Source organism: Mustela nivalis (assembly GCF_964662115.1).
Source record: "Mustela nivalis genome assembly, chromosome: 15".
In the NCBI taxonomy this organism is placed as follows: domain Eukaryota; kingdom Metazoa; phylum Chordata; class Mammalia; order Carnivora; family Mustelidae; genus Mustela; species Mustela nivalis.
The window spans coordinates 10,887,695-10,914,139 of NC_139034.1; the positions used below are offsets into that span (position 1 = coordinate 10,887,695).

At 39.8% G+C, this 26,445-nt stretch overlaps 1 protein-coding gene and 1 pseudogene across 2 annotated transcripts in view; both read right to left on the reverse strand.

Annotated features, from left to right (window-relative positions):
- ATP8A2 (ATPase phospholipid transporting 8A2) overlaps nucleotides 1–26,445 on the reverse strand; it is a gene marked incomplete at its 5' end in the record, with an annotated part of 618,696 nt that overhangs the window by 395,292 nt on the left and 196,959 nt on the right. Inside the window, 4 exons of the mRNA XM_082700943.1 lie at nucleotides 14,692–14,756; nucleotides 23,285–23,423; nucleotides 25,000–25,139; nucleotides 26,121–26,205. Of these exons, the coding sequence (XP_082557069.1) occupies nucleotides 14,692–14,756; nucleotides 23,285–23,423; nucleotides 25,000–25,139; nucleotides 26,121–26,205 (429 nt within the window). The remainder of the gene's footprint in view (nucleotides 1–14,691; nucleotides 14,757–23,284; nucleotides 23,424–24,999; nucleotides 25,140–26,120; nucleotides 26,206–26,445) is intronic.
- Nucleotides 3,050–3,917, reverse strand: LOC309848544 (small ribosomal subunit protein eS4 pseudogene; annotated as a pseudogene). The gene has a single exon. The product of its transcript is annotated as a small ribosomal subunit protein eS4 pseudogene (transcript).

The window sequence follows — 26,445 nt, forward strand, 5'->3', positions numbered from 1 at the left end:
TCAATAATCCATTTCTATATGATTTAAGTTGATAATATAAACATGGCAACTCATAAACTAGCTAATATAAACAATGTGTCATGAGGAGTTGGTAGATTAAATGGACAAAGAGCGCTTGGCATATTAAATTCTAAACATACTTATCACATCCCCAATTGCTATCTTGCAAAAATGTAAGAAGCCCTCTCCTCTCCTTCCCTCTATGGGTTGCTCCTCTGTTGTGTGTATTTTAAGTGTAGATATTGAGACTGATGAGGGCAGGCCCAGAAGGAAGAATAAAAAAGGAAGGGTGTTTCTTAAAACATTCTCCTCAGGACTGCTCTGATCTTTCCAATTCTGCAGAAATGAAAGGAAACCATGGAAAAACATAAGTAATTCAGCAAATTTCATAATGGAATTCTAACAAAAATAAATTCAAGAAATTCCTAAGAAAACCACCATCAAACACAAAGTCAAGGTCACACCAAGTAAGAACTGAGTCTGCAAGGTCAGCATCTAAGTCCTCCTCTCTGTCCCTAAGTAATTTTTTTTTTGTCAGATAAATCAGATTTTAGTTTTATTCTGCCAAACGTTTCAAGTCATTTCCCACACACAAAGCTATCCTGTTAATTCTCAAAGGAGAGGACTGAAATAACAAAAACTATAACTCACAGATTCAGTGGTACAGAAAATCCCCCCCATTTAAATAGAGATATAAAAATAATCAACCCCTAAAACTAATATCTAGTATCTAACAAGCAGAAGACCTTCCAACTCTCCTAGACAATGATAAAGAAGCTATATACCGCCATGAAATAAAGACTTGCCATACAATTATAATCCAAAAAATTAACTTTAAGGAAATGAAACTTTTTACATTCAGCTTGGCGTGATAGCTTCTGTCATTTCCACATAAGTGCAGCGGGCGGTTTAGTCTGCCTTGAATCTCTTTGTGGAGATTTATCAATTCAGTCTTGTCTTCTACTAAAACTGTAATTAAACTGAACAGTAAGCTATTTATATGTCTGCTGCGATTTCCTTCTCAAGATACACCAGACTTCAGTTTTATTCTGCAAAATCATTTTCAATTCCATATTTAATCCCTGTGTTATTGCTTCAATTACGTGTGCACCACCCTCCAGCTCAGACCCTGGCTGGATTCTCTGGCAGCAGCTGCCACGCATGTCAAAGGGCTGCTTATTATGTTCAATAGGAGCCACATGCGCCCGTTGGCCCCAGCGATTTGTACCCTGCGAGCTAATTCAATCTATCAGAGTTGGCTAACGTTTTGTTCAAGGAACAAAGGGTGATCCCTAGTATTCATGATTCAGAAACAAAATAAGTATTCCAGAAGTGAGGCGTCCTGGAAGTGGCACTTTTCTCTTGGGATCCCAAAACGGGTAACTATCTAGGGACTTGGAAAATCTGACAAGATAAGCCCTACCAGATATTACTGCTCTGAAAATCTAGATTTCATGAAGTCCTTGCTAAAGAGGAGAAAATAAGAACAAGCTGATGGTTGTCAGAGGGGAGCAGGCTATGGTGGGGGGAAGGGGGGGCAGGTGGTGGCAAGAGGGTTGGGTGAAACAGGACAAGTGATGAGGATTCAGCATGGCACTTGTGAGTACCAAGTGATATATGGAAGTGCTGAATCACTAAACGGTACACCTGAAACGAATATAACACTGCATGTGAACTAACTGGAATTTAAATTTTAAGAAGAAGAATAGAAAACAGGAAAGGATTCATGTTCATGCATTTGGGACAAAAAGGGTTGCTCTAGAACAAGCTCACCCACAAAAAAAGGAGCGGTGGAAGGCCATCAAAAAGTTAGTAGTACCAATTGGGTTCAAGACCCTTAAGAAGAAAAGAACACTTCAAACACGGATATCAAGTCTTGAAACAGGGGCAAGGAGACTTCTGGTGAGTCAGGGTGAAGCAACCTGCTGCAGACTTTTCTCCCAAGTAGCCAAAAAGCAGGAGGAATGGGTCTCACTGAAAACTGACCCTGTCTTTGGTACAGAGAGCAGAGAAAATGCACATTTTGTTCTTCCTTTTGCATGAAGGACTGAGCAGCTGTGTTGATAGGGATATGAAGCAATAAAAATTTGTACACACTCCTGCAGGAAGTGAAACTGGTGGGACCATCCTGGTGAGAAGTGAGGTAATATCATGTAGCTCAATTTCTGTTTCTAGGTACATACCTGATAGATTCAGACACAGGTACCTAACAAACAAGCACCTACGATGTTTCCAGCAGCACGTCTGATAATGCAAAAAATGTGAAACAATCCAAAATGTCTACCACCCAGATTTAAATACTATACAACTAACTAGAACTAAGTTTATGAACATAAATGTTAAGAACATGAGTGAAAAAAGCAAACAGCACAAAGATACATATAATATTATTTCATTTACATAAATTTGAAATATCCAAAATAATTTTATATGTAGTTTATGGATACATACACAGGTATGGCAAAGGTATAAAAAATTCCAGAGGGTGGTTTTCTCTCAGGCAATGGGATAAAGAGAAGTAACAGCCCTTCAATTATCTGTAATGTTTTGTTTTCTTTTAAAATCCACTCGGCAATCTGTCTTATCTCCTAATTAGGATTCACCTATTGATTTTCTTGCATCTTACATGTAGACAATCATATTATGATATCATTAATGAAAATTATCTAGTTTAATCCTTATACCTTTTATCTTTTGTTTCTTTATCTTGTCACATTGGAGCTAACACCTTTAGTATAATGTTTTAAAGCACTGCTGGCAGGGAACAGGTCTATCTTATCTTTTTTTAAAATAATTTTTTATTATGTTAGTCACCATTCAGTACATCATATTTGATGTAGTGTTCCATGATTCATTGTTTGCACATAACACCCAGTGCTCCAAGCAATACACATGCCTTCCTTTATACCGATAACCAGGCTCACTCATCTCCCCACACTCCTTCCCTCTAAAACCCTCAGTTTGATTCCCAGAGTCCATAGGTTCTCACGGCTCATCTCCCCCTCTCATTTCCCCCTCTTCATTTTTCCCTTCCTTCTCTCTCTCTCTCTTTTTTTTTTTTTATCGTGCTGTATGACCTTTAATTAGGTATAAAGACTTCCAATCACGTCACCTAGGGACCATTCTACCCGCTGCTCTGTTTGGCCGCCAGTCTTTTGTCTCTCTCTTCAGCAATGGTGAGGCGGATACCCTTTCCACGGGTAAGAGAAATCCATGGTTTGTTGCCTTTGCCAATAACAAAAATGTTGGAGAGTCGGGTGGCAAAACTGTTGCCATTGGCGTCTTTCATGTGAACCACATCAAACGAACCAGGGTGTCTCTCTCTGTTGGTGATCACACCAATTCTTCCCAGGTTAGCACCCCCTGTCACCATACAGATTACCAGTGTCAAACTTGATGAAATCAGTAATCTTTCCAGTTTCCAAATCAATCTGAATGGTGTCATTGACTTTGATGAGGGGATCAGGATAGCGGATGGTGCGAGCATCGTGAGTCACCAGATGGGGGATGCCTTTTGTCCCCACAAAGATCTTTCTCACTTTGCACAACCTGTACTTGGCCTCCTTGAGTGTAATCCGATGAACAGCAAAGCGACCCTTGGTATCATAGATCAGACGGAAATTCTCTCCGGTCTTGTCAATGCTGATGACATCCATAAAACCAGCAGGGTATGTTATATCAGTTCGGACCTTGCCATCAATCTGAATAAAACGCTGCATACAGATCTTCTTTACTTCATCTCCTGTTAGGGCATACTTAAGTCTGTTCCTTAAGGAAATGATGAGAGGGAGACACTCTCTCAGCTTATGGGGACCAGTAGATGGGCGAGGAGCAAACACATCAGTCAGTTTATCCAGCATCCAATGCTTTGGAGCTGCTACACGCTTCAGATGTTTCTTGGGACCACGAGCCAATGGCTGCGCTAGGAACGAGAAGTCCCTTCCTTCTCTTAATGTCCTTCATGCTACTCCTTATATTCCACAAATAAGTGAAATCATATGATAATTGTCTTTCTCTGTTTCACTTATTTCGCTCAGCATAATCTCCTCCTATCCCTCCATGTTGATGCAAATGTTGGGTACTCAACCTTTCTGATGGCTGTGTAATATTCTATCATATATATGGACCACATTTTCTTTATCTAGGGCATGTGGATAACGTTGAAGGACATCTTAGTTCCTTCTACAGTTTGGCTATTGTTGACATTGCTGGATTGAACACTGGGGTACATATGGCCCTTCTTTTCACTACATCTGTATCTTTGGGGTAAATATCTTTGGGGTAGAGTGCAATTGCCAGGTCATAGAGTAGCTCTATGTTTAACTTTTTGAGGAACCTCCACACTGTTTCCCAAAGTGGCTGTACCAACTTGCATTCTCACCAACAATGTAAGAGGGTTCCCCTTTCTCCACATCCTCTCTAACATTTGTTGTTTCTTGTCAATTTTTGCCATTCTAATTGTTGTACAGTGGTATCTCAATATGGTTTTGATTTGGATTTCCCTGATGGCTAATGATGTTGAACATTTTTTCATGTGTCTGTTAGCCATTAGTAGGTCTTCTTTGGAGAAGTGTCTGTTCTTGTCTTCTTCCCATTTTTGAATTATTTGTTTTTTGTGTGTTGAGTTTGAGAAGCTCTCTATAGATCTTGGATACCTGCCCCTTATCTGTAGCATCATTTGCAAATATCTTCTCCAATTCTGTGGGTTGTCTCTTTGTTTTGTTGACTGTTTCCTTTGCTGTGCAGTAGCTTTTTATCTTGATGAAGTCCCAAAGTTCATTTTCGCTTTTGTTTCCCTCGCCTTTGGAGACGTGTTTTGAACAGTATTCAAATTGGCAAAGAAGTCAAACTCTCTCTCTTTGTAGATGACATGATATTTTATGTGGAAAACCCAAAAGGCTCCACCCCAAATTACTTGAGCTCATACAGCAATTCAGTAACGTGGCAGGATTAAAAAAAAAAAAATCAATGCACAGAAATCAGTGGTTTTCCTATACGATAACAATATAACTGTAGAAAAAGAAATTAGGGAATTGATTCCATTTAAAATAGCACCAAAAACCTTAAGATACCTTAGAATAAACCTAACCAAAGAGGTAAAGAATCTATACTCTAGAAACTACAGAATATTTGCGAAGGAAATTGAAGACCCAAAAAGATGGAAAAACATTCCATGCTCATGGATCAGAAGAATAAACATTGTTAAAATGTCTATGCTGCCCAGAGCAAGCTGTATTTTCAAAGCCATCCCAATCAAAATACCAGTGGAATTTTTCAAAGTGCTGGAACAAACAATCCTAAAATTTGTATGGAAACAAAAAAGACCCCAAATCACCAAGGAAATGTTGAAAACTGAAAACAAAGCTGGGGGCATCATGTTGCCCAATTTCAAGCTATATTACAAAGCTGTGATCACCAATACAGCATGGTACTGGCACAAAAACAGACACATAAATCAATGGAACAGAACAGAGAGCCCAGATAGGGACCCTCAACTCTATGGTCAACTAATCTTCGACAAAGCAGTATGTCCAATGGACAAAAAGATAGTCTCTTCAATAATGGTGTTGGGAAAATTGGACAGCTATATACAAAAGAATGAAATTCGACCATTCTCTTACACAATACACAAATATAAACTCTAAATGGATTAAAGACCTCAATATGAGGTAGGAAACTATCAAAATCCTAGAAGAGAACATAGGCAGTAACCTCCTTGACATGGACCACAGCAACTTCTTACCTTCATTTTAAAAGGAATATTCTATCACTTCACTGGGAAGTAGGATGTCTAGCATAGGTTTTGGTAAATGCACCTTATCAAGTTAAGAAAGCCTACTCTTATTCCAGGATGAGAAGTTTGTTGCTGTTGTTGCTTACTGATAAATGCTCATTAAAAGAATTATTTGGGCATCTAATTAGATGATTGCACTTTTTTTTTCTTTTATCTATTAAGGAGATGAAGTATACTATCCGAATTTTTAAATAAAGAAAATACATGTTTACATTCCTGGAATTAAACCTAACTAGATCATAATGTATGGGGTTTTTTTGCTTTGTTTTGTTTACATTCCTGCATTTGGCTTGCTATGCTTTTATTAAAGAAATTTACCCCTAGTTAGAGGAGTCATTTCTCTAATTAATGTGTCAGAACTTAGGTTATTGGCTTAGGACTGATCAGGAATACATGTCACCTGGTAACTGATTATGCTGAAGTTAAAAATCAATTCATTTTAATGAACTTTTATTGAACACATACTACATGTACAATGCTATGTTGCAAGTTGGGGAGGCAAATGAAAATGAATCAGATAAAAACTCCTATCTTTAAAGAGAAAAAAAAAAAAGATTTTTACCTTTCAGTTCACAGCTAAGACTGGCCCATAATTTTTCTTTACCATTTTGCCCCTACTGGTTTTGAGTCAAAGGTTACATTAGCATCAAACTACATTGAAAACTATCGACTTATTTTCTGGATGATTTTTGTATAAAATTGTAACTGCTTGTTCTTTTCATGCTTGATAAAACTAGACTATCAACATCACAAGAGTGTCTAATGCTCTCTTTGTAGGGAAGACTCTAAGTAGCGATACCACTTCTTTAATAGTTGTGGGGTGATTCAGGTCTTCTATTTCCTCAAGTCTGATTCTAATAGTTTTGCATTTTCCCTGCTGTCATTTATAACTATGTCTATAATAATAAAAATCAAGCCTAAAATCACTCAAATATTTGTTGGTTTAATATAAATTTGGAAATTAAACATGCATTTCTCTATTTTCTGAGCATTCTCTTTCATGTAAGTTTTAATTTTATAACAATCAAGAGGAAAACCCCCTATTTTTAAAAGCAGCACTTCTAAATCTGTGCTCCTTGTCATAAGAGTTACTCACCAAAAAAGAAATTCAGTGGTCAAATAAGTTTGGTTAACGAAGAATTCTATATCTAATTCTTTAAGATTTACAGAGCAGTAAATTTATTAAAGATTGCATAAACTTATAGTAGAGAAACCTTTTATTTATAACTCTGTATCTCCCCAAAATAGTCCTAGATCCCATTTCTCCCATAATGCTTAACATTTCAAAACATGTTTTAGAAAATCAACACCAGTCAATTACAGATGGAACACATACGTTGCATTGTGAATAAAAGAACCAAAAATATAAATATCACATATAAATACATATACAAATATATAATATTAACATAGAGATATACAAATATATAGGTACACAAATATGTGGATATAAATAGATCTATAAATACATATAAACACATAGAGATATAGGTATATACCTATACAGAAAAATATGTTAATATTAATGTGTGTATATATATGAGTGTGTGTACGCAGATATAAAACATACGCTTCTACTTGCCTCAGAAAAGAAGTTCTTAGATTATTAATCAAATTTTTAATTGTTAACTCTTTGAGTAGTTGGTTCCAGTCAGTTTTATTTTTTTGTTATTTATATCTATTTTTTTTCTGCACTGAATGCATTGATTCTAGAAAGGGAGTAAGTGAGGTTTAAAATTATTAGATTGCCATAAAATCTAAATTATCCTCGGAACAAAGGGTGATGGTTACAATCCCATTAACCAAGTGAACTTCATCAAAGGTGTGTCTTAGACACATCTTGGAAGTCATTCCAAACAAAACATGCTCAGGTCTACGTAAGTCACCTCTTAACAGTGCTTAGAAACCCAATACAGAATTCTGATACAGAATCAACTTCACTGATGAAGGGGTTTGACCGACCTAATCCTCCAATGTAATTTTCTCCCTATGATACCCCAGCTGCATTGTCACAGCAAAGAAGGTTGTTATCTCAGGCTGAGAACTGTTGCCATTAAGCATTTGTCATGATATACCTCTATGATACAACATGCAGTTACCAATTATCTTCACATAGGCAGGTGGCAATGATAAGAGTCACCAAGCTCCTTGACAGGTTATGCCTTCCTGTTCTCTACGTTGTTGATGCTTTTAAGGATACCCTTAGCACTAGAGGTGGACAAAGCCTCCTAATTCAACCCCCCCACCCCCCTGCCAGCCAAGGCTGGATTCCACAGACATGGATGATCATAAATAAACCCATTCAATGTGAATGATTTTTTACATAGGTACAGTAGAACAAAAAAGTATTACCAGCTCTATTCTGTGAAAGAGTAGGTTTAAAGTTCTCACTGATTCTACTAAGATCATTTGTGACAAATATCCACCACTTTCACTTAAACACAAAGAATTAAAAGAATATCCTTCTTATTGACAGTTCATTTTTAAAAATCACAGTTTATGATACATTAATTGAAGAATAAATTACCCATTAACTTGCTTATCAGAATAAGGAAAGAGGTCACACACTAACCCATCAAGTCTCCTAGTTTAAAATGATACTCTGACTACTCCCAAAAATCTCTCTCCATCTAGAGCTGTTCCCTGAATCCCAGACTTCTATGTTCAATTGCCTGGCTATATCTCATCACCACTCCAACTCTAAGAGACCCCAAAAAGACCTCCGATTCCGCCAAGCATACTTGCTCCTCCTACAGTCTTCATCTCAGAAATGGCAACTCAATCTTTCTCGTTGTTCAGATCTAAAGCCTTGCAGTCCTATCCTTATATCCCATATCAATATATTAGCATGTCAGTTTTACTGTGAAAAAACCTGTCAGTTTTACTGTGAAAATACTCTACACCCAGAATCTCACCACCTCCCATCACCAACCTGGCCAACACTCAGATCCAGCATTTCCCATCGCCTACTACCCAGCTTAGCAAAACAACCTGCTAACTGGGTAATCTGCTTCTGCTCTTGCCTCCCTTTACGTGTCCATCCACACCAGCAGCCAGATACTGTCAAAGAGTAAATCACATCATATCGCTCTGCTGCTCAGACTCCACCAATGAGGCCCAATTTCACTCAGAAAAAAAGCCAAGTCATAACAACAACCTACACAACTACAAGGTAAAGTTCTTGCTATTTCTCTAACTCCCTCGGCCACTCCACTGCAGCCGCTGGAGGCTTAGCAGAGTAGAAAGGCATCAGCCTTGGGACTTGGCACTTGGTGAACCACCTTCCTGGGACACTAGTCTCCCAGATACAGAATGATGATGAGACGCCAGCACAAAAGGTGCACACTAAGATGATCCCAGGCAAAGGGAGATGTGCAGTCCCCTGTCCACACAGCACCGTGGCTCCCACCCTCCATTCCCAAATACCATCCTATCAGAGAGAATTTCTCCAACCAACCTATACAACCACAGTAGCCTCTGTTTTTTCTGTTCTTTTCATATCCCCTTCATCCTGCTTTATAATCCCTGGTAACACTTAGCAGTCTTTCTGCCCTTTAAATGTTAAGTGCCTTCAAAGGATTAAAATTCATTAAACATGCCTAAATTGAACATGGAAAAATCTTGCTCAAGCAACATTTCTAGTATACCATAAAAAGATGTCAAAGAACAAATGTATTTATAAGGTGATCTTACAAATAGGTATTATCAGGATGGCAGGGGAAAAAGGGGGAGAGTATTTTGGGTTTTTTGTTTGTTTGTTTATTTATTTTTACTACCTTAACACCAGCCTTAAAAGAGTTTCACATTGGGGAGGGTATGTGCTTTGGTGAGTGCTGTGAAGTGTGTAAACCTGGTGATTCACAGACCTGTACCCCTGGGGATAAAAATATATGTTTATAAAAAATAAAAAATTTTAAAAAAATTAAAAAAAAAAAAAGAGTTTCACTACCTCTATGAATTGGTAGGAAGTTTAACCCACTGAGCCACCCAGGTGCCCCCTGAATTGGTAGGAAGTTTAAAAGCAAAAACTCACACTAAGGGTCAGCTACTCACAGAGAAGCACTCAACACACTGAACTTTTGTTACTGGAGAGGCTGTCTCATCTACGGCTTAAGAGATGCAACCCACCCTTTCTGCATCACAAGCATTTCTAAACATATCTTCCTCAAGTGTTTTCTCCATACCAAAAAAACCCATCACCATATCACACATTAAAACATCACCTTTGTCTTCTTTTTTATTTATTATTAAATATAGTTGACATACAATGCTGTGTTAGCTTCGGGTGTACAACACCAACTCCCAATTCTCTGCATTGCTCACAGCTTACTGTGCTAAGTGCAGTCACCATCTGTCACCAAACATTATTACAATGTTAGCTATATCCCCTATGCTATTTCTCTGACTTTTCATCTCGGTGACTTATTTACAGGTGGCCAACAGACACATGAAAATGTGCTCAACATCACTCATCATCAGAGAAATGCAAATCAAAATCCCAATGAGGTATCATCTCATACCTGTCAGAATAGCTAGTATTGAAAAGAGATGTTTGTAAGGATGTAAAGAGAACCTTGTGCACCACTGGTGGGGATGAAATTGGTACAATCACTGTAGAAAACAGCATGGAGGTTCCTCAAAAAAGTAAAACTGAAACACCACATGATCCAGTACAGTAATTCCACAACTAGGTATTTACCCAAAGAAAACAAAAATACTAACTCAGGGATACATGCGTTCCTACGTTTACTGTAGCATTATCAACAAGGGCCAAGATATGGTAGCAGCCAGGTGTCTTTCCCTCAACAGATAAATGGATGAAGAAAATGTGGTACATACATACACACACACCTAAAATATTACTCAGTCAATTAAAAAGAATGCAATCCCCCCTTCATCTGGAAGCAACAAATGACAGTACAGTTGTGGGTATGAATATGGGTATGTGCTTCCATATTGTAAAAGTCCTGTAGGTAACTTACTAGGGAACCACCTGCCACTAGAGAAAAGACCAAATTAGAAGTTGGGCTTTTGTAAAAGAAAAGTAGAAAATAGTAAATGACTTACTAGGAGAATTCACTGTGAGTCAAAGACTTTTCTAAGCCCAAGCATCAGAATCTGAACGTGTGGTCAGGCATTCCAGAAACTAGTTCCTTAACCACTATGTTCTCATTCATCACCATTAAGGCTGACAAGTGTTCAGTGCTTTGCCATGAAAACAACAGAAACAAACTTCTGAGTGGTACACAAAATGTTTATGGCGACTCTACATGTCATTACAAAGTAAAGAATGTATTGTATGTTAAAATCAACCACATCATTGAGATCCTATAACATCCTGTGTACTCCTGATTCCCACTCCTTGCCTATGAATTCGGCAGTACTAGATACCGTTTGCTGATGGATTCTATCTATTTCTTCTACATTCTTCTCTATATATGAAAAGGCCAGCTAAGCTAAAACAGCATTTCCCAAACTCCCTTACTAACATGATTCAGGGTGGATTCTTCCAACGAGACACATTTATGTAAGATTTGGAAGACAGAAAGAAGAGAGCGATTCCTTTTCATCAGAGGAAGTATTCCAAATTCTACAACGTCGTCCCAGCTTCATAGGTATAGGAAGCTAGAAGCTGGAAGCTGAGCAGTGACTTCCTCAAGTCTCCTGGGATAGCAAGAACAGTGTCCTGACCTTGACAGTAAACATGGATGCATAAACATAAACACATATGCATAAGCATTGACATCAACACAGGATGCATGAAATGGAAACCCACCTAGGACATGCAGACGTCTGCTCCTTCAGCTTTTCCAGTAATTTTGCGAGCATCTAATTTACTGTTTTAACTTTCTTTATACTTGAACTCAGTTTCTGTGCCAGTAACTTAGTCAACAACTCTCAGCCTCAAGGTTTCCCTGCTACCTGTAGTTTGGAATCCTGGAACAGGAACTCTACAAACCATACTTTTTTGCCAAAGGGCTCCATGCAAGACTTGGCCAGCAGGTGGTGCAAGAGGAGAGGAGAGAGACTGCCAATCTGGCCAGAGCTTGCTCCTTCCTGCCTGTCTCCTGCGGGTTTCCTGTCTGCCTGCAATTCCCTTGAGAGTTGCTTCTCCACCCTGGCAAGCACAGCTTCTTCCAACAGCAGAAGGTGAAGCCAGGTTTCGGATTTCGCCAACACTTGGAAAACTATCTTCATTGTCTTCTACCCCAAAGGCAGAGACACTAGACCAGCCAGGCATCTGCCCCTCTTCAGACATCCAAGGATCAGCTCTGAGAGCCCCCTCTCTGAAGTTTGAAAGTATTAATAATTCCAATCTTTTCGCCTGTGTTCCCTCAGGCCTAGGAGGGGTCACTGCTTCCTTCAGTTTCCACAAGGAACCTTAGGACCAGGTGAGAAATTCCAGAAAGGACAAGACAGTAAATACTCTAGGATTTAGGTGCCCAAAGTCTCCAATGTGGTCTCTAACTCATTGACTCTACCAGTGCAGTATGAATGCAGCCGTGGGCAATGTGGAAATGAAGGGGGGGGTGGTGTTCAAGAGAGCTTCATTTGCACAAAGTGCTGACTCTGACTTTTCCTAAGGGTTGTTACTTGTCCTAGAATCCTCTTTTTATACTTTTTGTTATCTAACAACTCCACACTTAATTCACAATTTTATTAAAATCACTCTGTTCAACTGATATGTGGGATATTTATCTTCTGATAGACCTGGCTGTCACAATTTCCTGCATTGAATCCTGACTATTCCTGTATTAGGTATCAGAAGCAGTTCTAAGAAACAGTCCAAAGATGGGAATCTGGGATTAATTATTTCACTTGCTTGGGTTTCAAGGTAGTGATGATGATCTTATCACCAGTGGGGGTGGAAAATGCTAGTTGTCCATGATAAGCAGTACCAAAACATTATTTAAATTATCATCTATGATATTCTTTCTTTGATTTTCCAACCATCCTCTTGCTTCTTCCCTAGAACCGAGAGGTCATATCAACACTCTCCTCTTCTTTTCTCCTGAACCAGTTGTTTCCCAAAAGTTCTCAAAATCAGGAACAACTGGCCAAGCTCTAGGAGCAGGAAAGACAAATCCAAGTGGTACAGACCCATAAACTTGAAATTAGTATTTCTCAAAGATGACCTTACAGAGGCAGAATTACATCAATCAAATTCTGCTTCTAGGTATCATAAAGTAATAGACACCAGACTTGTAAACAACTAGAAAATTGGAAACAAAAAATATGAAACATTGGACAATAGGCAATTCAGGACTAGGATCCTTTTAAGAAGTGAAGTGAATGGGATGAGCTTCCACTTACATGTGGCATGAAGTAAGGGAAGCTAGACCCAATGTTTTTAATTCTGGGGCCTTGCCCTTTGTTCCTCTCTTGTCTGCTTCAACCTCAGAGCTCTGCAACCTTGAAAAGCTCAACTGGGGAGCTCCACAGGGATCTACTCTAGTCCTGATTTATTTCCCTAGGACTCTGCTTTTATTCCACACCTACCAAATGAAATATTTTGAGAATAGGAATGCCTTCAACTCAACTAAAGAATGAGGGGGAAGAAGGTGAAAGGGGTAGGGAGGGGAAAGAGGAGAAAGAACTCTAGTCAGAAATATGGAACGTCCCTTGGAGTATGGATCAAAAAAGGTCCATAGAAATTGCACCTCCATTCAACAGACACTGAGTATATGAAAGTCACTGCACTAAAAGAGGATGTTCAACACTGGTTAGGAAAAAGAATTCTTAAAATGTTGCCAAGGGAAGCCAGGCACACTCTGTGAAACTTGTTTGGCTTCACAAATCACGCCATGGTCTAGGTCAACCAAAAGTCCCAGCTTGTACTTACGGCTTTAGACTGCTGTGCAGAGTCAAAGCCCATCTCCTGATTCTAGAGAATACCCGGCATAAAGGGAAAATATAGCCTCACTTCTGAGGTATCACCACATAAGAGGCTTAGTTTAAGGCTGTGGATGCTCTGGGTCTAGAAGATCATCAGCAAACCAGGGAGCCTCTGGCATAGACATTCTGGGTGTGCTCACGGGCTGGGAGTGCATCCAAGGGGGATGTTCCCAAGCCCTGGAGCAGCATCTTGCAATGGTGCCTTGGAGGCATACAGACTCACCCCTGACTCCTGCCTTGGGAGTCCTGAAGAGGTGGAGTATGTGCAGGCCTTCTCAAGAGGACTCAGGGCCTGCCTGATCTACAAGTACAAATGTCTCTGTACCATATCTCATCCCTTCTCCTAAGGCTGGCATCTGCTCCTACAAGGAGCTTTAAATATACTGCGTGAAGGGTAGGCTTCGGTTCTGAGCAATAACAAGTCCTTGTTACAAGTCCTGACGAATGGAATCTCATTGCTCAGCTGACAGCTTCCCATTAGACTACTTCCCAGGTCACTGGTTAACCTCACCTCAGTTCCCAACCCTGGTCTCCTCAGAGGCTTTAGGCCACTGAATGCATGGGCACAGGTCTATAAAATGATCAGAGAGCCATGCTGTTCAATCCTCCATGAGCCTATTCCTGTAGAAATTCAAACAACTCCTGACACTTGAATATCATCCTCATGTTAAAGTTTGTGCTAGAAAGAAAAATCCTCCTAGTCTCCTTATTAATCTACTCTGGAGTGAACCATCACCACTTAGCAAATCAAAATGGCCCCATTAACATTTTAAATGCACAATTCTAGATAAACAAAGGAAAGTATGAAGCACTGCTCCAAATTTACTACTTTGGTGTTTAAAGATAGGAATTTATGACATCTGTTCATAAATAAGAAAATACACAGGACAGTTTTAGAATTGTTTTTTAGTTAAAAAAACTCATTCATTATTGGTTATAGTAAAAATAAATAAAAAGTTTAATACCATAATAACAAATACAACTTTTGAAAAACTACTTACATCCAAAGAATCTTCCTTCAACAGGATAAGGGCCATATTCTGTGATACCAACCGGCAAGAATATCCTAAAGCAGAGGAAAGTGCAACACAAGTGAGTTTACCATCCCTTCCATGAACTCATTGCTTTCCAGTAGCTATTTAAATTCAGTCTCCCTTCTTATGCCTTCCGTATTATCTTTTTAAGCCTATTGGGAAAGACAGAGGAATTGGACAAGCATGCGAGGGCAGGAAAAGTAGGTTCTAATTTAAGCAGATTTTGATTCTTGCAGACAGCCTGAATGGACTGGTTGGGAAGGTCTTCAAACCTAATGGCTAAATATTGGTCAATTTTCCATGGGTTTTTCTTCATGCTTGTAGAACATCAGGAAAAGCCTTGGATTAGCTTTTAAAAATAGCTAACACTTTAGGGCAACACATGGAATCTGATGGTTTCAAAATCGGCGTTTCAAAATCGGCGTAAATGAGCCTACTCTACTAGCAAAATCCTTCATTTCTTTGTTTAAAAAGTGGGCAATTCGGGGCGCCTGGGTGGCTCAGTGGGTTAAACCTCTGCCTTCAGCTCGAGTCATGGTCTCAGGGTCCTGATTGAGCCCCGTGTGGGGCTCTTTGTTCCGCGGGGAGCCTGCTTCCCCCACTCTGCCTGCCTCTCTGCCTACTTGTGATCTCTCTCGCTCTGTCAAATAAATAAATACATCTTTTAAAAAAAAAAAGTGGGTAATTCTCACAACAGATTTCAAAAGAGTACTGTCATATGTCGAGGGAATCACTTTTCCTATCCAAGTTCAAAGCAATCCACATTTCAAGAATTAAACCTGAGTTTAAAAAAAAAAAAAAGTTGGGACGCCTGGGTGGCTCAGTTGGTTAAGCAGCAGCCTTCGGCTCAGGTCATGATCCCAGCGTCCTGGGATCGAGTCCCACATCGGGCTCCTTGCTTGGTGGGGAGCCTGCTTCTCCCTCGGACTCTGCCTTGCACTCTGTCTGCCTGTGCTTGCTCTCTCTCTCTCTCTGACAAATAAATAAATAAAATCTTTAAAAAAAAAAAAAAAGTTTGTTTAGAACAAAAGTATGTCTTCCAAAATCGACTCTTATCAATAATCTCCATCTCATTTTAAAATAGTTATCGCTACAGGCTAAGCAAGATACTCCTCTACCCTTCTTCCCAGAAAATGAACATGTTTTCTCTGAACCACTTTCCTACTCAGGCTTTGGAGTCCACACCAAAACATCTGGAGACACTAAGTGACACCACAGACCAGGAGGAGAGCCCACACTCCGCTCCCCTCAAATCCACACACTCTGAGGAAGATCAGTTCCAGCAAATCCTAAGACCCTGAAGGTCCATCAGGACTCTACTCTTTCCTTTCAAGGAAAGGAAAGGTTCCTTTCAAGCTACCCTCCACCATCTCAGTGCCCCCTGAGAGAGTTGGCACTTTTCACCAATCTCCAATCTCAATTTATCTTATTGAAAAAAGGTAAGAAAATAATCCTTCCACCTAGAAAATTGTTTCTTTTTCCTCAGCATCTGAAGATAAAGGATTAATGATCACAGAAACATGAAACAAATCATCAGCTGGGGAATTACAACCTTCAAGCAAGTACCTGCATAAGTCTCAAGGAAGGGGCTTAACCAAAGTGTTCATAAAGCAAGAAGGAAGCTGGACTCTCCTCCACAGAAGAGCTAAAATATCCCTTAGAGATGCTATATTTAAGTGGACAAGGAGACAGGCATTCAACTAGTGGGCAAGTCTTAGAACTACTGCATTTATGTGACAATTCTACTCAGCAGGGCTTCCCAACCCCACCCAACCCGTCCTCCTCTAACCCCATGCTAAGGAAACCCTGTTAAAAGGCACCAAATAGACTTCAAAACACACAAAAGTTAGGACTAAGAAAAACCCTGTTTTCTTGTTGTTGTCTAGGAAGGAGACAATAAATATTTGAATGTACAAATTATATCCTTCACTAACAATTGTCATTTCAGAACATTTTGTAGATCACTTCAGAACACAAGTCTTGAAGCATAAACTTACGGCTTTCAATCCAAATATTTTTAAAAGCAATACCATAAAGATACCGTCCAGTCCGTTAATAATAGTTACCTCAAGGGAATGAGATTTTTTGCTTGCTAAAACAACTATGTATTATTTTAGAAACTAGAACAAACTGAATAATTTAAAATCATAATACCACATGGGCAAATACCTGTTTAACCTTTAAGACCAAAAAACAAAAAAAAAAGGGGGGGGGGGAAGAAACACGAAATAATTTTCTATGTTTTCAAACTTGTTCAAGTTCATATTTTAACAATAATGATGAGTAAAACTAGGACTTTCCCAGAATGCCATTCAAAGTTCTGCCTGATTAGATTGGCAAAATTAAAGTCTTTGTTTCCCATTAAAATTTTACAAGTGTATTCTTCTTTCCTTTAAATTCTTAGATCAGGTCCAGAAGAGAGGTCTACACTTTATTTTCATTTACAAAAGGGGATGTTGCAACTGTAATTATTTCCCACTATGGGAGGCTTGCTCTTTCTTTATATCCCCAGAGACCTCCAGCAACTTCATGCAACATAGACTGTTACAAATTTAGTATAACTAATGCAAAAGGATTTGCTGGTAGTTTTTGATTTGAACAACAGCTGCAGAAGCTAGCTATAATTTTTAAGCCCTAGCTTGCTGCTTTATTTTATATTATTCAGTTTAAGCAAAATGCTTCTTGACAACTGAAGCTACACAAAGATAGTACGGAAAAACTCTTAGTATTTTTTTTAGCCATTGCAGGGAGAGGGCAAGAAATAAAACCACTGACAATTCCATGAATTTCAATATACAAAACTAAAGGCTTTTGGAAATGATTTTGTTGTTTGTTTGTTTGTTTTTTAATTTGGAAAATGAAGTGAGATTCTGCTTAGAGAATTATCACACAGAACACCTGCACTGTACAGAGCATAGAAGTTTAACACAGTTAATTGTGACTTAGCGAATGTGGCAAATTAAATTATGTCACCTCCAGTTTGGCGTGCTTGATTTCTAATGTTTGTGGATAAAATGAGATCAACTCTTGGAGAAGAGCCAGGTATGAAATGTCAATCCACGCTTGTAAATTAAGGTCTAGTTCTTTAATCTTGCAATCTAACAAAACGACCATAAAATCACTGAGGAGAGAACCTCTGGGATTTCACTTTTTATTACACCTGAAATTAACAGCACACTACAAAAACATTCAGTCTTTCTACTACCTGAGTATAATCAACATTCAAAGAAATCAAAATATTACAGACTCTACGGTACTTAGAGCATGATTTTAAGAAAATAATTATCCATGCCAGAAATTATCACCAAACCAAGTCTCTCAGACCTTGGCATCATTCTACCTCTCTTTTGAGATAAGCTCACATTGTCAAGGGTACCCAAATCCAGATTTCTCGGGAGACATCTCTGGAAGGGTTAGGGACAGTATATCCTTACTAACCATGTATCTTAAAATCAGATTAATAAAGCTACCCATCACTAGGATTCGGCATGGTTCCAAACCCTCAGTAAGTGTGTTGGTCCTAAATATTTTGAGAGAGAGTCTGATCAATATTTGCGTATGAGTATATGAAACATACTGCCAAACATCAAGAATGGATAATGAAAAACAGTATTCTTAATCTATTCCAGATGGGGTCAAAGAGGCTCAGTACAAAGTCTTTCATCATCCAGAGAACCAGGAAGCTAAGGACATGTCCACAGAACCACACACCTGTGCACCTTTCCCTCCAGATCCTCGTCAGGAAGGCTCTGTCACATGTAAGAACACATGGCTTCAGTCTTGCCTCACGAAACCATTCCCCCCATCAAACTGGGCTGCTCAGACTTTTTTTTTTAAATTCAATTAGCCAACATACAGTACATTATCAGTTTCAGAGGTAGAGTTCAGTAATTTATCAGTAATTCATTATCACATCACGTGCCCTCCTTATGCCTTTCTCTTTTATTTTTAAACAAATTCTCAAAGGCCCCACTTCTAAACCTATGTCATCCAAGAAGCTTCCCTGGTCTTTTTTGACTCAGATATTTTTCCTTCAAGGAAATGAATATCAACTGTCACAAGTACATGCCCAGATTTTTGGCACCTTCATAGTCTCTGTGACCTACACTGAATTGCATGGGAGTCTGTGCCTAGGTTCTATCTTTTAAAAAGGGAGGGTGGCTATCTCCAAGGAATCAGTTATTAAAAAAACTGACAGAGAGGACTCAATTCTAGCTAACATTAATTCAGTATCTATTATGAACACCAGTCATACTTACTATCTATCCTGCACAATTAATACTTTTTCATCTATGTCACCCTCTGCTTTGTCTCAGAATTAACTAATGCCCCAGTCAGGGAAGGAATGTTGAGTTCTCTGTGCCTCGAGTAGCCAGCTGCAGGTAATCAAGAAATACTGTGTCTGACTTTTTTTGTTTAAAACAACACTCAAGGGCGCCTGGGTGGCTCAGTGGGTTAAGCCGCTGCCTTCGGCTCAGGTCATGATCTCAGGGTCCTGGGATAGAGTCCCGCGTCGGGCTCTCTGCTCAGCAGGGAGCCTGCTTCCCTCTCTCTCTCTCTCTCTCTGCCTGCCTCTCCATCTACTTGTGATTTCTCTCTGTCAAATAAATAAATAAAATATTAAAAAATAATAATAATAAAAAAAAAATAAAACAACACTCAAGTTGAGACAACCACCAAACAATGTCCCAGCTTCAATGAATATAGAATTTGGTCTTCCTTTCAACACGCAAGACAAACTATAGGCACTAATAGGAGCAGGCACCATATTTACTCATTTTTTAAAAATTAAATTTCTAAAATTTAAGAAGTGGTTTATAAGTATTAAATGATGAGTCACAACAATTTAGAAATGGTTCAAGGAAAGCTCTTTCCCACTTAATGACTTTAAAATGGCTTTTGTTCTCACTCATCCTACATACATTAGAAAAAAAAATTATAGATTCTGTAGACTTCATATCTGCTGTCTACCTATTTAATACATGTCTTACCCAGTGGTAATAAGGAAATGACATGACTCGCAAAGACTACATCTGAAATTTCACTTTAGACTAAGGGATGCCAAATCTTTAAGTTAAGAAAATTGCCAACTCCTTGAAATTTATAAACTAAATTTATTTAGTTAGCATAAATTCAAGCCCAGCACACTAGGATTCTGGCAGCATGCCAGTTCCCAACCACCTAAAACCCACAGGCAAGAAGACAGTCTATATGGTACTTATTGGCTCCTAAGAGACACAAATACTCTAGAACTTAATTTGACTAAATGTTTGCAAGTTATGAACTAAAAGTTACATTTTACAAATGCTTCCTTTTTTAAGATTTTATTTATTTATTTGTCAGAGAGAGAGAGAGAGAGAGCACAAGAGAGACAACACAATCAATTGAAGCAGCAGGCAGAGGGAAAAGCAGGCTCTCTGCTGAGCAGGGAGCCCCATGAGGGACTCGATCCCAAGACCCTAAAATCATGACCTGAGCCGAAGGCAGACACTTAACTGACTGAGCCACCCAAGTATCCCTTACAAGCACTTCTATGATAAATAAACCCAATGCCGAGGAGAGCCAACAACCCCACATACCAACTGTTGGCTCCAAAGGTGAACTCTTACCATAAGTCCACTAAGACCATATGATTAGTGGTAAGAGTCAATAGTTGTAAGAGTCAATAGTTATAAGACATCTCAATTTCAGGGACATTGACACAGGACAACAATGTGCATTCTGGAATGACTGGAACACAGGACTACTGTCCCCTACTCTTCAAATTTCAGACAACAGTTTTATGAAAACTTTGTGAATCTGTTTAAAGAGAGCTCTGCACCAGGAGTGAAGAGCCCTAGGACCTCAAGTCAGCTTGGTCACGAAAAAGAACCTAACCTTCATAAACACTGAATTTCCCCCTTCAGCGGTAAGGCCATTCATATGTAGAGACTGAAGACAGAATTCAGAAGGCACTCCTAGCAGACTGCTGCACTCAGCAGACATTCCATTCGTTTGCTCTCTTGTCCTTCCTCCACAGAGACATAGAACTGCTGGACCCCTGATCTTCTTCCCACATATCTTCCGGGTGCCCAAAAAATGCACACAGAATGCACTACCATGGACAGACTATGTCGCATTATGGATCAGTAATGGCTCAGATTTCTGGGGGGATGTGGAACCCAGCACAAGTAAACAGGCGTACAATCCATACTGAATTGGGACACGACTTCATGCTGCTTATAGCTGTCACCTGTGGTCTGGCATGGACAAGTCTGATACAATGTCCCGACATCGACCCTTTGCTGAGCCTTGTGAATCATTTACAGGCTCAAGAGAGCCTAAATTGGAAAATGGCATTTAAGCCCATGACACTGCTCAGGATTACCAATAAATTCTGAAGGCAAAGTGAAAAAGTAATTCAGACAGAGCTCTTTCAAAGAATATCAGTTCCCTGGCTGCTGGTTGCATACTTAATAACACCAAAGATATGTTTGAATTCTGATATACTAGGAAAGAAATGGGAGTAGAAAAAAGCCTTCAGAAGACAAGACATCAGCAAAGTCATCAGCTTATATATAAGCAGGAAGCAATATCTCACTGTGGTCTTGCAGAGTCTTGCTAAGAAAGATCAATTTAAAAATATCTAATGGCAACAAATGCTTCTGGTACCAAAACTACACATGTTTGTATACTCTCTTTGAAAAAAAAAAAGCACAAAATAATATAACCATCACTTTTACAAACTCTTCGGGCAGGCATCAGTTTTTCTGTAAGGCTCAGAGATGCCTCACGACATTCAGGTCAAGCTTTCCTTCCTTTATGAATTATAACCCATTTGTGTTTTCTGGGTTGATTTTCAAGGCCTCATTTGTGTTTATTCCAAACTCCTCCAGACCCTGACATGCTCAGGTATGACAAAGGAACAAGCACGAAGAGGGTTGCGTGTGCTGCCCAAGGGCAGGGTGATCTGGTGGAGATGTCATCAGAAGGACAGTGGCCCTTTTCCAGCTAGCGCAATGCCAGCAAAGTCACACTCGCTTCGTACAGCAAACACCAGAAAGCACTTAAGGAAGTTGTCCAGGGCTAGTAGCATAAAAAGGTCAATAGTCCAGCAGGAACCCTCAAGCTCTATTTTCCAGATCTTATCATTATCGTGCAATCTTAACTTGAGAGGTTACTCACTTCTTTGACATTCCTCTAAGTGAGCAGAAAGCATTCCCTAACCTATCAGGATTTCAGGACAAGAGTCAACTTTCTGTGCTCTAGATGAATCACAGGAGTCACATTATCAGTAGCAGGTGTTTTAGCCCAAATTTACATGAGAAATCATACCTGAAGGAACAACATACATAGAAAGAGACCTCGAGAGACAGTGTACCAAAAACAGGTGTTTACCCTCATTTTACAAAATATTGCTGACATCACTAAAAGGCTGTACACTCTGGGTTTTTATTTCCCAGCAGTAGTGAGGGATCCACCCAGAAACACTGTTCACTTTTGTCCAGAAACATGCATTTGGAAGACAACACAAATCCATAGACAAAGTCTGTACCTGAGCTTCCAAGACTGCTCATGAGTCACATGTCATTCACCTATGACTTTGACTGCACTCGTGTGGGAGCCCAGATTGCAAGTGACTAGCTACAACCTTGCCAAAAAAATGATTAAATGACTCTTACCTATTAAACCAAAAACAACATTCACTGCAGAGAGGAGGTATCAGTCTACTATGGAGGTTATCTGAGAGCCTGGGCCACTTCAAAAGAGAAGGCTTAAGGAAAGGGGTACTTCTGGATTCAACTAATAATATTCCAAGGAGAATGCTCCCAATAGGGCAGGAGTCACTTAAATTTGGAGGTTCCAGTGTGTTCTTTCTGCAGGGAGTTGTGACACGGTCTACTTCTGTAAATACGTTATAAGTCATGCGGTCCTTACACACTCATTTGGTCACATATGCACCGGGGCTTCTTATGCTGTAATGGGGCTAGAAGCACCAGGTAACTTGAAAGCAACTGCAATGACCAAAATCAGATCTTCTAAAATTGGTCATTTCAACTCTTTTCAAACTCAAAATGTTCCTCTTTAACATTCCTGTAAGTTATCTGGACTTAAAATTCCCTTTCTCCAATTTTCATTTCCATGATGTTTATTTAGCAAGCAAAGAGTTTACAAACCCAGACAGGAAGGGAAAGGAAGAGACACACTCTTAGAAGATCCAGTAGTTGGTAAAAATCATTCAAGTAGCTATAATTATTTAAAATTATAATGCATATTAAACTTAGTGAAAAGATGATCGTAGTCTCAGACTACAATTTTGTGAGGAAAACAGTAAGAAAAATTTGTCAAGTCTTGAATTCTGTATCTTATATAAGTGTGTTTAATACAATTCAGGGAGATAGAGTTTTAATGTTCATCCCAGACACATAACTCTCACAAAAGCATCCTCATTTGATTTAGGTAAACTTTTCTTGGCCTTAAAACATCATCTGTCAATGGATTTGAGGAAGCCTCAGGCACTTCTACCAGACACTTTAAAAACAATACAAAACCAACATCAGGAAATTTTAAAATTAATTACCTATATTAATTGCAGTTTCTTGTTTATCTCCTGTCAACACCCAGATTTTAATTTCTGCCTTCAGTAGAGTTGCTATGGTTTCTGGAACGCCTGCCTGAAGGCGGTCTTCTATGGCTGTGGCTCCAAGTAACAGTAAATTCTAGATTGAAAAAGAATTTCAATTACAGACTGGTACATACTTAAGAGCAACATCAAGGACAAAACTGACCCCAAAAGGCAGCCAAAATGGTCCAACAGTTCTCTTATTTCCTCTGCACTAAACCTTTGCTTGTAGGTAATTAGTGATCTCTTGATGTGCAGCATTCTAAAACTATCTGCAATATTAGAACTACCCGAAACACATAGGCAACCCAGCATTCATCATTTATTTCTTGGACCATGGGCATGTTAGAGTAGAAGTCACCTAGCAGTAAAGCATATGGGCAAGATAACCTGAAGATATTCACAGGAGGTGAGACTTCCCCTCTCACCCCACTGATAGGTAACATACATATTATGTTACAGTTAACACAGGAGAAAAACTGATTCTAGATGATAACACTCATCTGAGACACAAGACTAAGGGACAGCTGATGCTAACATTTCAACAGCCAGAGATGAGAATATCAAAGTATCTTAAGATTGAGGAACTATTTAAAAAAAAAAAAAAAAAGACTGAGGAACTATCAAATGTTGCCCCTATTAAACTTCTTCCAGGCCCACGGAGACCAGCTCACAGTGAGGATGGATGTGGATGCATGGGGAGGTGGAGGGTCCTTGGCAGCCCGTACCTTGCCTGCTGGCCCGGCAGATTCCAGAGCCCCTGCACACAGCACCTACGTCCCCTGAGGCCCCCTGAGGCCCCACCCAGGATAGGGCGCCATAGCTTGATTACCCAACTGTGGGAAAACAGAACTACCACTGCTTGGTGCCACACAGGCCCATCATCTATGCAATCGTTTTCTGATTCTAAAAGTAATTTTGCTTATTTCTAGTAAAGCAGAGCAAATAAACACTTGAATTCCGTTCTACTCCAATCAAATTCCATTAAAGTGACAAGTAAATATAAAACCCAAACAACAATGGACTATTAATAAAAGCAAAGAGTTATTAAACCCACACACACACACAGAATGAGAAAAGCTAATGATTTCAGATTTCGAGGAACCAAAAAAAGAATGGGCCAATGGTTGCAGACATGAACCAGAAAAAAGGTGAAATCCAGCTGCCAGATTTGAGGGAATTCAATACCTAGAAAGCTACATAGGGCTTTGGGATAAACTGCAAAGGCCCGGCACAGCAACAAAAGGCAGAGTGAGCAATACGGAGTAGCAACGGCAAAGGTAGCTACTATTAGAGTAAGTGTGAAAATGCTTAGAATGAACAAAGTCCAAGCAGCCGACACATACTGAATGCTCCTGTAACTCAGTAAGGTGAGTGATCTCATGAAGGCTAATCTTAGGTAAACCCTGAGAGTCATTGACACTGTCTTTGACCTGATACTTCGTAAGATACCATTAATGCTTTAGCTAAAGGTGGTTCCAGCTTCCAGGTAGCCCATAAAAACTAAGTGTTTCTTAAAGCAAAAAAAGACCTCGTTAAAAGCTAATAATGGTTGAGATTCGTACAGGAAGAGGGTACATGGCTATAGAGTGAAACAGTTCCTGTCCAAAGACTGTTCTCTGCTCGGTGGAGCCCCCCATTGGGCATGCAACAGCTGCCTCGCAGATAGTTACCTTCTCTATGATCTCATAGCACTCTTCCAACCGCTGAGCTCGGTCTTTCAGTATCGTGCTGGCTTCTTGATAGACTTTCAGCCACTCCTCATACTCATGCTCAGAGAGGTCGGCGTAAGCCACACACAGAGTCCTCAAGCCTGCAAAACAGCCCCAGTGTATCCAGAGACCCAAGCAAGCAGGATACACTCCCTCCCAGGTGAAATCATGTGGTGCATTTTCAAACAGCATGGTCAAAAAAATTAAAGAAACTGTCTGCTTTTTGGGTCATTCTAATTCAACTTTCATGCATCTAAAAAGGGCACTTGGAGAACAACTCCAGCACATTTTGCTGTAAACCACTGTGTGTATAAATCTGAGAGTACGTGGAAGCCACAGAGTGAACTCCCCACAGAGAGAAGCACAGGAGCTGGGCATGGCCCCCATGCGCATGTACAAGGAACAGGCACCAGCAAGTAGAGGGGGCACTGGGTACATTTCGAGATGGCAATAAAAGCCCAGTGGGCCATCATGTGGACGACCTGGGCTTTCCAGCAGGTACACATGTATGCGCGCGCGCGCGCACACACACACACACACACACGCATGGCCCTAGGGATGCAGGAAGGTGAAAAAGCGGCAGTGGGCACTCTGGCCAGGCTCCAGCTTTCATCACGTCCCCTTTCTGGAAACCCTGACATCAGTGTTATTTGAGGCCTTTCAGAGAACTCCTTTCTTAGTCTCTGTGGACTCCACAAATTATTGTTCATGGTAAGGCAGTGTCATAGGGATAACAAAAGAAGGACAGGGATAATAACCTCATGAGTTTCCTGAGAAGGGGAACAATAACTGCAAAATGATGGTACGGGTCATGAGCTAGCCTGCCTGTTCCGTCCGTACTCCTGGTGAGGAGTCGGCGGAGTGTGGACTCTGGCACACATCCTGTCACTGTCATAGGCACAGAACACGGTGGGAGGGGCGTTGGGGGGGGCACTAGGAATGTATATCCTATGAGGAAGCCAAGGGCTGCACGAAACACACACTGTTCATTCAGAAAACAACTGCTTCCCTGAAGCATCAGCCACAAACACATGAAAATACAACTTCGACGGTTAAAAACAACATTTCCAAATTTCACTTACCTTCCGTGGCAAAATATTCCAGATGGCACAGCGTTTCCTCCATGTATTTTGAATCTTTTGAGAGTCTCTCAAAAATGACATTATCCTTTAAAATAGAGAAACACTGTGACTGGCTATCCTTTAAATAAACCTTCCAGTCTGCATCCTAAACCTAACTTTGTTTTAATGATGCTTATCCAGTGTGAATGAGAATACTTGAGTGGCAAGCATAAATAGTATTGGCCAGAGTAAGTCATGAGCTTTGGAAAATGAATCGGGTATCAATGTGTCCAAACAAACACTTTTTGGGGAGAACCAAAAGTGTCAAGAGAATTATCAGGGACAA